The 17,088-nt window shown below is 43.6% G+C and overlaps 1 protein-coding gene across 5 annotated transcripts in view; it reads right to left on the bottom strand.

Annotated features, from left to right (window-relative positions):
• Positions 1 to 17,088, bottom strand: part of LOC137562814 (cAMP-dependent protein kinase catalytic subunit alpha) — a 120,271-nt gene that overhangs the window by 7,560 nt on the left and 95,623 nt on the right. For all 5 annotated transcript variants that reach the window (XM_068274529.1, XM_068274530.1, XM_068274528.1 and 2 more), the window contains 4 exons: positions 12,846 to 12,974; positions 9,194 to 9,292; positions 5,516 to 5,598; positions 5,304 to 5,430 (listed from right to left, as the gene is read on the bottom strand). In XM_068274529.1, coding sequence (XP_068130630.1) covers positions 5,304 to 5,430; positions 5,516 to 5,598; positions 9,194 to 9,292; positions 12,846 to 12,974 — 438 coding nt within the window. The remainder of the gene's footprint in view (positions 1 to 5,303; positions 5,431 to 5,515; positions 5,599 to 9,193; positions 9,293 to 12,845; positions 12,975 to 17,088) is intronic.

The following is a 17,088-nucleotide window of genomic DNA, read 5'->3' as shown; positions in this document are numbered from 1 at the left end:
CATCACACTGTGGGAGGGGTTTCACCACAATATCAGCCATACAGACCCCCTCTGATGATCTATTTGAGAAAAGCTAAAGATTTCTGGTGGGAAAGGGGGTGGTCAGACACTGATAGGAATGAAGTTCAATCCTGGGTTTAAGTTCCCAACCTGGATAAATGAAAAACATTACAGAAAAAAAAAAGAATTCAAACTTCCAAATGAAGGAACGGGCTGTTGGGTTTCTTATTTTAACTCCATTTTGTACACCAGCTTCACGCAACAGGCTCAACATAATGGGGAATATTGCAGTAATGTCCTTACTGAAGTTAGCCTGTAGATGGCAGTGTGCAACTACAAAAGTAATGACAGCCATATAGTGTACACTGTACAGAAGCCAACAGCACCATCTATATGCAGTATGCTGGAATAGCACCTCCCCAGTTTCACCTTTTCTCTTTTTTAAATGTTCTAGCTTGGTGTGTTTACAATTACAGCATAAATCCAGTCATGTATAATTCAGCTGGTTGCACAGCACTGGGGATTTCGGTTTTGTTTTGCAGAATGTGAGTTTATGGAATGAAAGTACCAGATCTAACTGCAGGAAATAAATCAAGCTGGAAGAGTTATTAATGATTTATATAGCGCCATCATCTTCTATAACGCTGTGCTAAGGAAGATACAGCACTAAGCTGAAAATATTATTCTATTACCAGCTGTTTGGCTGCAGCACAGATACCATATAAGCTATACTCACAATATGTCTATAAAGATCTGGATACTACTATACTAATCACTGAAGCCTTCAAGAATAGGCATTAAAGGGAACCAGGTATGAACCTGAGACGGGAAAATGAAAAAGATGTTATACATACCTGGGGCATCCTCCAGCCCCATACGCTCTAATCGATCCCATGCCGCCGTCCTCCGCTGCCTCTATCCGCCTGTACCGGGTCCAGTCACTGACGTCATCTGAGCCAGCTACGCAGGAGAAGTGCGCCATCTACGTATCTCTCCAGCGGCTGCTGCAGAGATACGCAAACAGCACACTTCCCTTACGCTTAGATTGGCTCCGACTGACGGAACAGCGGGGACCCGGTTCTCGTAGCTGCGGGTAGAGGAGGATGGCGGCGTGGGAGAGATCGGAGCATATGAGGCTGGAGGAAGCCCCAGGTATGTATAACATCTTTATTTTTTTCATCTATGGTTCCCTTTAAGGAGGCACTCCAGCTCAAACATAGAAACTATTCTTAAAGGGACCATTAAGTAGCAAGTCACATAATGGGGTAGACACATGTACGTACATGCTGAGCACAAAAATAAACATGCCGTGTTCCTTTTTTTCTTTTTGTGCCTGAAAGCGTTAACATTCAGCTATGCAACAGTTTCTCTCCAGTTGGACTATAGAACCCCTCTGACCGAGAACTGGGCTTCTGAGGGCAGTGGATAGATTTAAAAAAAAGTCAATAATTCATGTATTTTAGCCCTCTGAGACATGAGACAGACTGTGTCATTGAGCTGTAACAGAACAATAAATCTACTTTTTTTTTTTAAAGTACACCTGTAAGAATAAAAACTTCCCCTAGGGGATACTCACCTTGACAGGGGAAGCCTCTGTATACTAAAGAGGCTTCCCCATAATCCCTTGCAGACACCTTCCACTGCTGGGACTTCCAGACAAAAGGTAAACCTAAACATGCTCACTGAAGCTGAACGCAGACGCAATAGCTGCTTTCCTCTCGCACGCTGGTGGAAATAGCCAAGCCAGATCAGGTCCGCTCCACTGCGCAGGCACGAGCTGTCTGCGACTACCCAGTAGGGCGGACCAGATCGTGGTTGGCTATAGCCTCTGGACCCCATTGAAAAGCCCCTGCTGCGCCTGTGTGCTGGCCAGCAAGCCCTTGTCGGCAGATTTTTGGGAGTGGGGGCGCGGCGCTGGAAAGGATAGACAGAGGGGGACGGGGGTGGCCTCTTTAGGATCCAAAGGCCAGCACCCCCCTAGGGGCACTTTTCCCTACAGGTGTACTTTAAAGGCTCATACACACATCAGACCATAGTCTTTGAAAAATGAAAGATCACAGACCAATCTTACCACCCTTCATGTAGTAGGAGACCCATACTCTAAGCTGACGAAGGCGAGAGCCGAAACTCGAGTCGGGAAGTGGAGGCTACGTTACAACGATCTTTTGCAGATACTGATCTTTTGTGTCTGTACAGCATCTGTGTGTGCAGCATCTTGCAAAGATTTTATTTCTGATGGGGAGTTCAGCTCCATAGAAAAGACTGTGTAGAGTATGGCTCTCATACTACATGAAGGGTGGTAAGATTGGTCTGTGATCTTTCATTTTCCAAAGACTATAGTCTGATGTGTGTATGAGCCTTAAGTTTTTAAACATACAGAACGATGAGATATCTAAAAATAATTTTTAGGAGTAGAGGATAGTTACAATTGTTTATCTCATCAGTGTATTTTCCCTTTAAGATAAATAACTTCCTTCTCGCAAGAACACGCTTCCCCCTTGTTTCGGCTGAGAAACGCCTGTCCCATTCAGCAACAGCATGTGAAACGTGAAGAAAAATAAATGGGACAAATCCCTATTTAATGTTATTGCAGCATACAATCATTACAAGCAATAAAGAGCTGCTTTTGCTTTGTATCCTGCATCCTGACATCAGCCGTCACGGTGTGGTAAGGTGACGGGATTGATGCTGAACCACACACAATAGGGAAGAAGCTCTTCTTATCTGCTGCTGATATGGTTTTTCTAATCTCCTGTGTTTAAAGGTTCAGGATTGTTATAGCGCTCCTGTGTAATCCCTCTTCAGCCCCCTGATTACAGCAGCAGCTCCATTGGATCAAGACATCCGCAAACTCAAAACAAAGGAAAGAAGACTGAAACCTGGTAAAGGTGGCCATACACACATCAGCTTTTCCATGCAATCACTCTGATCGAATCACATGGAAAAAGAAACCAGAGCCTTTCCTAGCCCTTATTCATACTTACCTGGGGCTTCCTCCAACCCCACGAGCACAGTGGCTTCCCTCACCGTCGTCCTCGGCCCCTCCGTTCTGCACCTATAACTCACGGTAATCTGGGCAATCACGGCCCTCTGCGCCTGCGCCGCTCGCGCACCCCTCGTAGTGCACCCGTCCCCTGGAGCGACCTGCGTCTGTGCAGTAGTAGTGTGCAAGCGCAGAAAGCTCCAGAGAATGGGAGCGCGGCCACACATGCACAGAAGACAACGGCTGGTGGCAACTGACTGGATTACCTGAAGTCGTAGCGCGGGAGGGGTTGAAGGTGAGGGAAGCCCCGGTGCTCATGGGGTTGGAGGAAGCCCCGGGTAAGTATAAATAATGGCCAGTGTACCATCTCTGGTACCATTTCTGGTACACTTCACATTACGCTCCATCCGCATTTGGCGATTTTTGACGCAATTTTTCTTTCCGATTCCCAGCAATTAACTGTACACTGTTTTTTTGGTTTTTTTTGTGAACCGCTTTTCTAAGCGGTTTTGCCAAGCGATTCAGTCTTTTCACTTCCTGATGTCAAGAGTGAACTCTTTGATGCGGGAAAAAAAATAAATACAATGTATTTATTCTTAAAAAAGCAAACGCAATCGCTGCACAGTGTTTGCGTTTTTTCTATATCTTCCATTGAGTCAAAATCGCCTCAAAAATGGCCCATGCGCCGTTTTTCTGAGCGGAACGCTGACGGAAAGCTCCAATCTAAACGACACCATAGAGAAGCATGGTGCAGCCGCTTTCAGGGCATTTTAGAAAAACGTTTGTGCTTAAATTTGGCCAAAAACGCCTCTAGTGCGAAGGAGCCCTAAATGGCCGATTCAATTGATTTTGACCAAAATGAACCATAAGTATCGATCGGACAGGATGGAAAATTTAGGCCAATTAGGGGCTGAGCAGGAGTGGCTGATGATCGATGGGCCATAGCATTGAACTGCATCAAACAACGCAATGCTGCATTTTGATCGATTTTCAATAGATTCCCTGCTACTGCTGGAATGTATTGGAAAAAAATTGATGTGCTGTGTCCTGTGGTAGGAATTCATCCCTTCAGAAAGGAATCAACTGTTTTGGAACACCCGGGGGAAAATGTATACGTTTATGGCCAGCTTAAAGAGACACTGAAGTCTCTTTAAAATCCGTTTTTTATAACAAAATCCTGTTTAACATATTAGCCCTAACTAAACCGCTGCATCCCCGCGGCTATAAGCTATCTAAACCTAACTCGCCCTCCCTCTCCCCTGCAAAATCCACGACTTTCCTGGAGGTGGATTTTGCTGCCAGCATTAGCTTCCGTGTGAGGCAGGGCTATGAGCTGCAGCCCTGCCTCACGCGCGTCTCAGCGGCGGATCTCCGCCTCTCCCCCGCCCCTCTCAGTGAAGGAAGACTGAGGGGCGGGGGAGAGGCGGAGATCCACCGCTGACAGACGCGTGAGAGGCAGAGCTGCAGCTCATAGCCCTGCCTCACACGGAAGCGCTGGCCGGAGTGCCCCCTAGGGAGTTTGGGGGGATTTAGTTAGCGTAGAGCGGCGGGGATGCGGCGGTTTAGGTAGGGCTATTATGTTAAAGGTAATTTTGTAATAAAAAACTGATTTTTTTAGAGACTTCAGAGTCTCTTTAACAGGTGAGGCGATTCCTTCCTTCTTCCTTTTTGAATTTGGTTTAGTCTAGAAAGTAACCTGAGGTCACGTTCTAAGCTGATAGATTTGATTCCTAGCACTGAATGAAAGGATAAGCCATTGTGAAAAACAAAAAACTAATATAATCATATTAGTTTTTTTCACAATGGCTTATCCTTATAAACAATACCAGTTGTCTGGCATCCTGTTGATCTCTTTGGCTGCAATAGTGCCTGAATCATACACCTGAAACCAGAATGGAAACAAGAATGTGACTAATCTAGCCAGACTTCAGTCAGAGCACCTGATCTGCATGCTTGTTTAGGGTCTATGGCTAAAAGGATTAAAAGCAGCGGGTCAGCAGGACAGCCAGGCAATCTGCATTGTTTAAAAGGAAATAAATGCATCAGAACCTATATCCCTCTTAGTTAAAATGTGCTGTAATCGGCTGCGCTGCATGGCATTAAATGGTGCTAATGTGTGGGGTTGAACAGTGTAGGAGAATTTTCCTGGGAGTGGATATTTTATCATGTAATTATGAAAAGGTTGAAGATAGGATAGAGCAGTAGAGTGAGAATGGCTGCACTGGTATACATGGAGAGTACACATAATGCAGGGAAACCACTGCCCTGCTGCTAGGAGCCTCTCAGTGCACATCTGTCAGGACAAGGGAGAGTACAATACCTGGATGTAGCCCTGCTGGTCTATGAGCAGGTTCTCTGGTTTCAGGTCTCTATATATTAGATCCAAGGAGTGCAGGTACTCGAAGGTTAATACAATCTGAGACGCGTAAAAGCGGGCATGAGGTTCACTGCAAATACAAAGGTAAAGGTTACCGGCTTCTGCATGAATGCATTTCCTTTGTCTCTACTACTTATATAGCGGAGTATTAATACCTGAAGCGTCCGATCCGACGCAAGTGAGAGAACATCTCGCCTCCTGCTACATATTCCATAACCATGTATAGGTTAGTGTTGTCCTATAAAATGACAGAGCCAGGGAGTGATTACATAGCAAAGACACAGAAGCTGGTGATGCACACTGGTTATATTTGGCAATAGAGAGGTGGAATAGAGTGATGATAATTAGTGGTAGTAGGGAGACAATAAGGTACATTGGAGATGTGTGCGGTAGTGAGGAGACAGTGAGGTACATTGGAGATATCTGTGTGGTAGTAGGGAGACAGTGAGGCAGATTGGAGAGATTTTGTGGTTGTGGGGAAGCAGTGAGGTACATTGGAGATATCTGTGTGGTAGTAGGAAGGCATTGAGGTATATTCGAGATGTGTGTGCGGTAGTGGGGAGACAGTGAGGCTGATTGGAGATATGCGTGTGGTAGTGAGGAGACAGTGAGGTAAATTGGAGAGATTTTGTAGTAGTGGGGAGGCAATAAAGTAGAGATTTGTGTGGTAGTAGGGAGGCAGTGAGGAAGAGTGAAGATATTTGTGTGGTAGTAGGGAGGCAGTGAGGAAGAGTGGAGATATTTGTGTGGTAGTAGGGAGGCAGTGAGGAAGAGTGGAGATATGTGTGTGGTAGTGAGGAGACAGTGAGGTAAATTGGAGAGATTTTGTGGTAGTAGGGAGGCAGTGAGGAAGAGTGGAGAGATTTGTGTGGTAGTAGGGAGGCAGTGAGGAAGAGTGGAGAGATTTGTGTGGTAGTAGGGAGGCAGTGAGGAAGAGTGGAGAGATTTGTGTGGTAGTAGGGAGGCAGTGAGGAAGAGTGGAGAGATTTGTGTGGTAGTAGGGAGGCAGTGAGGTAGAGTGGAGAGATTTGTGTGGTAGTAGGGAGGCAGTGAGGAAGAGTGGAGAGATTTGTGTGGTAGTAGGGAGGCAGTGAGGAAGAGTGGATAGATTTGTGTGGTAGTAGGGAGGCAGTGAGGAAGAGTGGAGATATGTGTGTGGTAGTGAGGAGACAGTGAGGAAGAATGGAGAGATTTGTGTGGTAGTAGGGAGGCAGTGAGGAAGAGTGGAGAGATTTGTGTGGTAGTAGGGAGGCAGTGAGGAAGAGTGGAGAGATTTGTGTGGTAGTAGGGAGGCAGTGAGGAAGAGTGGAGAGATTTGTGTGGTAGTAGGGAGGCAGTGAGGAAGAGTGGAGAGATTTGTGTGGTAGTAAGGAGGCAGTGAGGAAGAGTGGAGATATCTGTGTGGTAGTAGGAAGGCATTGAGGTATATTCAAGATGTGTGTGCGGTAGTGGGGAGACAGTGAGGCAGATTGGAGATATGCGTGTGGTAGTGAGGAGACAGTGAGGTAAATTGGAGAGATTTTGTAGTAGTGGGGAGGCAATAAAGTACATTGGAGATATCTGTGTGGTAGTAGGGAGACAGTGAGGCAGATTGGAGATATTTGTGTGGTAGTAGGGAGGCAGATTGGAGATGTGTGTGTGGTAGTGAGGAGACAGTGAGGTAAATTGGAGATATTTGTGTGGTAGTAGGGAGGCAGTAAGGAAGAGTGGATAGATTTGTGTGGTAGTGAGGAGACAGTGAGGTAAATTGGAGATATTTGTGTGGTAGTAGGGAGGCAGATTGGAGATGTGTGTGTGGTAGTGAGGAGACAGTGAGGTAAATTGGAGATATTTGTGTGGTAGTAGGGAGGCAGATTGGAGATGTGTGTGTGGTAGTGAGGAGACAGTGAGGTAAATTGGAGATATTTGTGTGGTAGTAGGGAGGCAGTGAGGAAGAGTGGAGAGATTTGTGTGGTAGTAGGGAGGCAGTGAGGAAGAGTGGAGATATTTGTGTGGTAGTAGGGAGGCAGTAAGGAAGAGTGGATAGATTTGTGTGGTAGTGAGGAGACAGTGAAGTAAATTGGAGATATTTGTGTGGTAGTAGGGAGGCAGTGAGGAAGAGTGGAGAGATTTGTGTGGTAGTAAGGAGGCAGTGAGGAAGAGTGGAGATATTTGTGTGGTAGTAAGGAGGCAGTGAGGAAGAGTGGAGATATCTGTGTGGTAGTAGGAAGGCATTGAGGTATATTCGAGATGTGTGTGCGGTAGTGGGGAGACAGTGAGGCAGATTTAAGATATGCGTGTGGTAGTGAGGAGACAGTGAGGTAAATTGGAGAGATTTTGTAGTAGTGGGGAGGCAATAAAGTACATTGGAGATATCTGTGTGGTAGTAGGGAGGCAGATTGGAGATGTGTGTGCGGTAGTGAGGAGACAGTGAGGTAAATTGGAGATATTTGTGTGGTAGTAGGGAGGCAGTGAGGAAGAGTGGAGATATTTGTGTGGTAGTAGGGAGGCAGTGAGGAAGAGTGGAGATATTTGTGTGGTAGTAGGGAGGCAGTGAGGAAGAGTGGATAGATTTGTGTGGTAGTAGGGAGGCAGTGAGGAAGAGTGGAGAGATTTGTGTGGTAGTAGGGAGGCAGTGAGGAAGAGTGGAGATATTTGTGTGGTAGTAGGGAGGCAGTGAGGAAGAGTGGAGAGATTTGTGTGGTAGTAGGGAGGCAGTGAGGTAGAGTGGAGAGATTTGTGTGGTAGTAGGGAGGCAGTGAGGAAGAGTGGAGATATTTGTGTGGTAGTAGGGAGGCAGTGAGGAAGAGTGGATAGATTTGTGGTGTGGTAGTAGGGAGGCAGTGAGGAAGAGTGGAGAGATTTGTGTGGTAGTAGGGAGGCAGTGAGGAAGAGTGGAGAGATTTGTGTGGTAGTAGGGAGGCAGTAAGGAAGAGTGGAGAGATTTGTGTGGTAGTAGGGAGGCAGTAAGGAAGAGTGGATAGATTTGTGTGGTAGTGAGGAGACAGTGAGGTAAATTGGAGATATTTGTGTGGTAGTAGGGAGGCAGTGAGGAAGAGTGGAGATATTTGTGTGGTAGTAGGGAGGCAGTGAGGAAGAGTGGATAGATTTGTGTGGTAGTAGGGAGGCAGTGAGGAAGTGGAGAGATTTGTGTAGTAGTAAGGAGGCAGTGAGGAAGAGTGAAGATATTTGTGTGGTAGTAGGGAGGCAGTGAGGAAGAGTGAAGAGATTTGTGTGGTAGTAGGGAGGCAGTGAGGAAGAGTGGAGATATTTGTGTGGTAGTAGGGAGGCAGTGAGGAAGAGTGAAGATATTTGTGTGGTAGTAGGGAGGCAGTGAGGAAGAGTGGATAGATTTGTGTGGTAGTAGGGAGGCAGTGAGGAAGAGTGGAGATATGTGTGTGGTAGTGAGGAGACAGTGAGGTAAATTGGAGAGATTTGTGTGGTAGTAGGGAGGCAGTGAGGAAGAGTGGAGATATTTGTGTGGTAGTAAGGAGAAAGATTGGACATATTTGTGTGGTAGTAGGTAGACAGTGAGGTAGATTGGAGAGATATGTGTGGTAGTAGGGAGGAAGAGTGGAGATATTTGTGTGGTAGTAAGGAGGCAATGCTGGAAAGGAGTTTAGAAGTAGTGCAGAAGATGTGAGAATCAGGCGGTAGTGTAGGAGAGCAGTGCGACAAGTAGCACTCATAGAGGGGTGACAAATGAATAAAGGATGCATTAGTTATAATGGCTGATGAAAGGCAGAGCCAGAGGATATGAGAATCAGTCATGGTAAGGCAAACATGGAAAGGAAACATCTGAACTTTTTTCCCCAAACATTCCCCACCCTCAGCATTCAGCCCACAATAGTCACCTTGAAGGAATACTCCAAGCGCACAAGGAACGGGAAATTAACAGCCTGTAGGATTCGCTTCTCATTCAGCGTATGCTCTATCTGCTTCAACTTCACCACCTAGAGAGGGAAGAGCAGAGTGACATCTAGAGGACTTACACTGAACCTCATTTACAACGGGTCAAATAATTGTGTACGTGTTTCTCCACATCAGCCAATCAGATAAACCCAGCACAATCTGGAATTAGGAGAAAAGTAGACTCGGCACAGATAAGTCTTTCTTCACTCATTAATCCTTAAAGAGAATCTGTACTGTAAAATTCTTACAATAAAAAGCATACCATTCTATTCATTATGTTTTCCTGGGCCACTCTGTGCTGTTTGTCTCTCCCTGCTGCAATCCTTGCTTGTTATTGCCATTTTTATGCAGTGTTTACAAACAAAAGACATAGCAAGTGATACGGTGAGAATAGCTCAATGTGTGAGTCATACAGAGTGTGCAGGGGGCCTGGAAAGGGTGTATATAGCTTCTATCCAATCACAAGCAGCACAGCACGTTCCAGCCTGACTGCCTCAGCCCGACAGAGGAGAGAAGATTAGATTATATAACAGAGATAATACAGCCACTGTGGAAATAGGAAAGGCTGCAGTAACACAGAGCACATTAGAACAGCTATAGGAACATATACAGTGGTGTGAAAAACTATTTGCCCCCTTCCTGATTTCTTATTCTTTTGCATGTTTGTCACACTTAAATGTTTCTGCTCATCAAAAACCGTTAACTATTAGTCAAAGATAACATAATTGAACACAAAATGCAGTTTTAAATGATGGTTTTTATTATTTAGTGAGAAAAAAAAACTCAAAACCTACATGGTCCTGTGTGAAAAAGTGATTGCCCCCCCCCCCCCTCCCCCCCCCCCCCTTGGTAAATGACTTAACTGTAGTTTATCACACCTGAGTTCAATTTCTGTAGTCACCCCCAGGCCTGATTACTGCCACACCAGTTGCAATCAAGAAATCACTTAAATAGGAGATATCTGAAAGCTAAACATCATGCCAAGATCCAAAGAAATTCAGGAACAAATGAGAACAAAAGTACTGTAATTGAGATCTATCAGTCTGATAAAAGTTATAAAGCCATTTCTAAAGCTTTGGGACTCCAGCGAACCACAGTGAGAGCCATTATCCACAAATGGCAAAAACATGGAACAGTGATGAACCTTCCCTGGAGTGGCCGGCCGACCAAAATTACCCCAAGAGCGCAGAGAAAACTCATCCGAGAGGCCACAAAAGACCCCAGGACAACATCTAAAGAACCACAGGCCTCACTTGCCTCAATTAAGGTCAGTGTTCACGACTCCACCATAAGAAAGAAAAAATCTATAAGTACCCAGGTAAACATCTGCACTATGCATGTTACAGGGCCAGAGTTAGGACACCCATGTTTACCTGGGTACTTCTGCGCAGTATAGGTGACTTAGCATAAGAATGCATTCTTCTGTGAACTAAAACCCCGGCTTTTAACTTAGCTGTAGGGATAACAGTTGTGCCTGGATGAGTGAATCTGTGAATGCATTTGTTTGAACATTTGCATGCGAGAGTGCGAAGGGTTAATAGATTTTTGCTGTTTTCTAGCCACACCCCCTTCTGCACCTCCCTTTCCTTAATAACTTATTTAATGTCCTAACTAGAGGCCATGTGCCTGGATATATGTATATTTTTCCCCATAAGAAAGAGACTGGGCAAAAACGGCCTGCATGGCAGATATCCAAGGCGCAAACCACTTTTAAGCAAAAACAACATTAAGGCTTGTCTCAATTTTGCTAAAAAACATCTCAATGATTGCCAAGACTTTTGGGAAAATACCTTGTTGACTGACGAGACAAAAGGTGAACTTTTTGGAAGGTGCGCGACCCGTTACATCTGGCGTAGAAGTAACACAGCATTTCAGCAAAAGAACATCATACCAACAGTAAAATATGGTGGTGGTAGTGTAATGGCCTGGGGTTGTTTTGCTGCTTCAGGACCTGGAAGGCTTGCTGTGATAGATGGAACCATGAATTCTACTGTCTACCAAAAAATCCTGAAGTAGAATGTCCGGCCATCTGTTCATCAACTCAAGCTGAAGTGATCTTGGGTGCTGCAGCAGGACAATGACCCAAAACACACCAGCAAATCCACCTCTGAATGGCTGAAGAAAAGCAAAAAGAAGACTTTGGAGTGGCCTTGTCAAAGTTCTGACCTGAATCCTATAGGAGATGTGGTGGTATGACCTTAAAAAGGTGGTTCATGCTAGAAAACCCCCAAATAAAGCTGAATTACAACAATTTTGCAAAGATGAGTGGGCCAAAATTCCTCCAGAGCGCTGTAAAAGACTCATTGCAAGTTATCGCAAACGCTTGATTGCAGTTATTGCTGCTAAGGGTGGCCCAACCAGTTATTAGGTTCATGGGGCAATCACTTTTTCACACAGGACCATGTAGGTTTTGAGTTTTTTTCCTCACTAAATAATAAAAACCATAATTTAAAACTGCATTTTGTGTTCAATTATGTTATCTTTGACTAATAGTTAACGGTTTTAGATGAGCAGAAACATTTAAGTGTGACAAACATGCAAAAGAATAAGAAATCAGGAAGGGGGCAAATAGTTTTTCACACCACTGTAGGATAGAATAAATAAGGCTCAAAATTTTGTTACAGAGTCTCTACCACTAATGATACAATTTGCTGAAAGATAGTTTACGAACGATTATTTGAATGATCAGAAATGATCAAACAAAAACCTCCAAACCAATCTGATAAGATTGGCAAAATTCTGATAGATTTCATTAATCTGATTGGACTGGTTAGGAAATTTTTTTTCTATTAGTGGTTACAAACAAACTTTTCAGATCGTTCATAGGAAGAATCGTTCGTAAACTATCGTTCAGCAAATTGTATCGTTAGTGGCCACCTTTAGACTGTTGCAGACATCTATAGGCGTTTTTTCACACACATCCTCCATGTACATGTAAAGGCATTTTAGTACAAGACTACTTCTGCCTGCAGCGGACGTCTGTAGGAATTTGTGTCCCCTATTCCTGAGCCACGGTCGTCTAGGAAGCATTTAGTACACAGTTTCTACTTTACTTCAAAAATGCAAATAAATAGTTGGCAGTCTAAAGGTTAATAAAGGAAAACATGGTTTTCAAATAGGAACACAGAATTACACAATTTACATCGAGATAACTGGGTTCCTATAAGAGAAAGTGTCCATGCTAACACATTGCAGTAGATTGTCTTGTCACTTAACTGACCCTCATGGAGACTTGCAATTTAATCCCTACCATAGTCATATGTCTATGTATCTATCGTAGTCTAGGGCTAATTTAGGGAGAAGCAAATTAACGTATCTGTCTGTTTTTGAGATGAGAAGAAACCGGAGTGCCCAGAGGAAACCCACGCAAACACAGGGAGAACATACAAACTCTATGCAGATAGTGCCCTGGTTGGGATTAGTACTGGGCACCCGGCGCTGCAAGGCAAGAGAGCTAACCACTACGCCACTGTGCTGCTCACAAGAGGATAATTGAGGTTTACAACTGCAACAACACTCTGATTAACTGCTAATGGCATCACAAGTATTTTCATCCTTTAGAACAGTTTAGATGTTTAGGAACACTGTGTTTACCTTTTGCTTGTCCAGGATCTTCATAGCATAGTGATGGCCATTCTCCTTATGTCTGACAAGCATCACTCGACCGAATGAGCCTGTGCCCAGAGTCTTAATGCGCTCGAACTGTTCTAGGTGAGCAGTGTTCTGTGAGAGAATAACAGAGTATGGAGGTCAACAGAGCAGTGCCACTGCAAGCTGTGGCTTAGATGACACACTGACTGAACACAGCAAGCTTATCAGGGTCCAAACGCCGTCTGTCGAAGCATCTTCTAGATGTGAAACGTCTATCTAAACCCCTATTTATCTAGTTAGAAGGCCAGACACTCTCTGCATGACAGACTGTCTGTACTATAGGCTGCAATCTTCTTAGAGAGATTCACTCTGAGCCTCCCCCCATGCAGTTTGAACAAAGGTGTTGATGTAAACAAGGTAGCAGCCACACCCACAGAGCCTGAAACCATCTCTATTCTAGTGTGTGAGGAAGCAGGCTTAAAAGTACACCTGTGAGTAAAATACAAGTAAAAGACAAATACCTCAGTAAAGGGAAGCCTGTTCATAGGCAAGGGGCTTCCCATCTCTTCCTCATGTCCACCAATGCAGCACTGACCTTGTCAAATAGCTTCTTGTGGCCACTCTCCCAAACTACAATCCACACCTGCACAATAGCACAATGCCACTTGTGCACAGCTTTGTCCTCTGTACAAGTGGGAGAGAGGCTGCAAAGATTAAGGGTTCCGTCTAGCAGCGGTGGTCCTGGGGGTCCAGGTGGATATGGAAAGCCTCTGGCCCAGTATTTCACTTGAGGTTTTTGTGTTTGTTCACAGGTTCTCCTAAAGTAGAACTAAACTCAGAACTATCTGCTCTAAAAAAGACTAGCCACAGAATGATAACCTTTATAGGAAAAAAACATTCTTCAGGTTCTTAACCTTCCTGGCGGTAAGCCCAAGCTGAGCTCGGGCTATGCCACGCAGGAGGATTTCTCAGGCCCTGCTGGGCCGATTTTCATAATTATTTTTTTTTCAACAAGCAAACTGCAGCGAGTCCCTGTGGAATAGGCCTAGTCAGGTCTATGTTGCCGGTGCACAATCCCTCTGTGGGTCACCACTCCACACACGGTTCAATGTAGTAAATGCGAAGGAGGCACTCAATTGGCTTCAAACTTGCGTTTTATCAAATCCCAGTAATACACGACATGTTTCGGGGCATATCCCCTTCATCAGGTGTACATACATTTAAACATGATAAAAAAAAAAAAAAGTAAAAAAAAAAAAAACTGCTGCGCTGCCCCTGGCGGTTTTTAACCACTTAACATCTCAGTCGTTTTCAGCTTATGCATCCGAGCAATGTTCACCTCCCATTCATTAGCCTATAACTTTATCACTACTAATCACAATGAACTGATCTATATCTTGTTTTTTCCGCCACCAATTAGGCTTTCTTTGGGGGGTACATTTTGCTAAGAGCCAATTTACTGTAAATGCATTTTAACAGGAAGAATAAGAAAAAAAATGAAAAAATTCATTATTTGTCAGTTTTTGGCCATTATAGTTTTAAAATAATACATGCCTCCATAATTAAAACCCACGTATTGTATTTGCCCATTTGTCACGGTTATTTCACCATTTAAATTATGTCCCTATCACAATGTATCGCGACAATATTTTATTTGGAAATAAAAGAGCATTTTTTCCGTTTTGCATACATCACTATTTACAAGCTTATAAAAAAAAAAATAAAGAGAAATATTTCATCTTTACATAGATATTTAAAAAGTTTAGACCCTTAGGTAAATATTTATGTTTTTTTTTTTTTATAGTAATGTTTTTTTTTGTTTTTTTTTATTAAACATTTTATGTGGGCATTTTTGGGAGGGTGGGATATAAAAGTGTTTTATTTGGGGAAATATTGGTGTTGTGTAATGTTTTTGGGTATTTGCTTGTAGTTTTACTTTTTGGCCACAAGATGGCAATCTCGATTTTTTTTACATGACGTCACTCTAGTCTAAGCGTACAATGTACGCTTAGAGGGACACAGCTTCAGAAAGAGCGAAGCTTCCGAGAGAAGCTGTCGCTTTTTCAGCGGGGGAGAGGAATCAATGATCGGGCTCCCCAGCCCGATACATTGATTCCGTGGCTACCGACTCCGCGGCCGGGAGTGCGCGTGCACGCGCGCGATCGGCCGCGGGAGCGCGCCTGTCCTCCTTGACGTTTTTATACGTCAAGGAGGACAAAGTGGTTAATAGACCGCCAGGAGGGTTAAAGAGGAACTGCCAAGAAAATCTTAATATTTGAAAAGACCGACAAATAAGAAGTACGTTTCTTCTTGAGTAAAATGAGCCATAAATTACTTCTCTCCTATGTTGCTGTCACTTACAGTAGGTAATAGAAATCTGACAACAGGTTTTGGGGTAGTCCATCTCTCCATAGGGGATTCTCAGCATGGCCTTTATTCTTTATAAAGACACTCCCTGAAAATGATTTATACAAAGACGCTGGCCAGCCTCCCTGCTCGCTGCACACTTTTTTGGCAGTTGGACGGAGCAACTGCCATACACTAAGTGCATTTTGAAAATAAAGTTCGGTTCTGTCAGATTTCTACTACCTACTGTAAGTGACAGCAACATAGGAGAAAATTAATTTATGGCTCATTTTACTCTGTGGAAGAAACGTACTTCTTAATTGTATATGTATACATAGATTTTAAAATTTTAAGATTTTCGCGACAGAGGCCCTTAACCACTTCGCCATATCTGGACGCATATATCCGTCCAGATAGGCAGTGGTGCTGCAGCCGTGTGGTGCGCGCGATCGGGCGCGCGCCCGCGCGCGCCCCCGCTGCCCCCCCGATCAGTGAATGGGAATATAATTCCCATTCACCGATCCAAGTCCCCGGCAAAAATACCGACGCTTTCTCTTCAGAGAGCGTGGTATTTCTGCCCCCAGGAAACAACTTCTCTTCATTTTAGTTCCTAGATGCGACATCGTTCGCATCTAGGAACTTTTTGAATGTGGCCATCTTGTGGCCAAATAGTAAACTGCACCCACATACCTGTATTGAATAAAAAATACATTATTTTACATCTAAAATTGGCTATTTACCTCCCAAACTAAAATTACCCAAATACATTTTTGTATTAAAAAAAATTATAAAAAAAATTACAATTAAAAAAAAAAAACTACATAAATAGTTACCTAAGGGTCTGAACTTTTTAAATATACATGTCAAGAGAGTATCTTATTACATTTTTTAAAATTATAAGCTTGTAAATAGTGATCGACGCAAATTGAAAAAATGCACCTTTATTTCTAAATAAAATATCGGCGCCATAAATTGTGATAGGGACGTAATTTAAATGGTGTAATAAGCGGGACAAATGGGCACATAAAATGCATGGGTTTTAATTACTGTAGCATGTATTAATTTTAAACTATAATGGCTAAAAACTGAGAAATAATGTTTTTTTTCCATTTCTATCTTAATCTTCCTGTTAAAATGTATTTACAGTAAAGTGGCTCTTAGCAAAATGTACTACCTAAAGAAAGCCTAATTAGTGGCGGAAAAAACGAGATATAGATCAATTAATTTTGATAAGTAGCGATAAAGTTATTAGCGAATGAATGGGAGGTGAACATTGCTTGGATGCATAAGATTTTCGAAGCTGTAGGCTGAAGTGGTTAAAGGATTTTTTTTTACTTTAACTTTTGCCCTGAAAGGGTTAGAAGGAACCTGAAACGAGAGGCTGCCATAGGGGTTTCTTATACAATCTGACAAGGTTAGCTGCATGCTTGTTTCAGGTGTGTGTTTCAGACACTACAGATGCAGGATGGCCGGCACCTGGTATTGTTTAAAAGGAAACAAATGCGGCAGCCTCCATATCCCTTTCACTTCAGGTTTCCTTTAAGCACCAGTGCTTACTATGTGCAGAGCTGCCTCAGCAGATCTCTCCTGCAGTCTACTCACAGTTGCTCATAAGAACTAATTAGGCCTAAACAAAACACAGAACACAAATTAGAGAATTTCTTCAGCAGCTACATGTTGAAATAAAGACTTTTCATTGTGTGCTGTGCAAGAGTTACGGTCTGCTTTAAAATGATCAACAACAAAAAAATAAATCAGTAGGCAGATCATCAATGCAGCCTCCGATGGCCGTATGATTGGTCTACCTGTAGGACACAGACTGTATGAAATCCAACAAACCCACATATAGGCAACTGGCATTTCAAAAACATGGCAGCCCCCAAGGATGCCTCAGTTTAGG

Source organism: Hyperolius riggenbachi, chromosome 3 (assembly GCF_040937935.1).
Source record: "Hyperolius riggenbachi isolate aHypRig1 chromosome 3, aHypRig1.pri, whole genome shotgun sequence".
Classification (NCBI taxonomy): domain Eukaryota; kingdom Metazoa; phylum Chordata; class Amphibia; order Anura; family Hyperoliidae; genus Hyperolius; species Hyperolius riggenbachi.
This window is presented reverse-complemented; position numbering and strand designations above follow the sequence as displayed.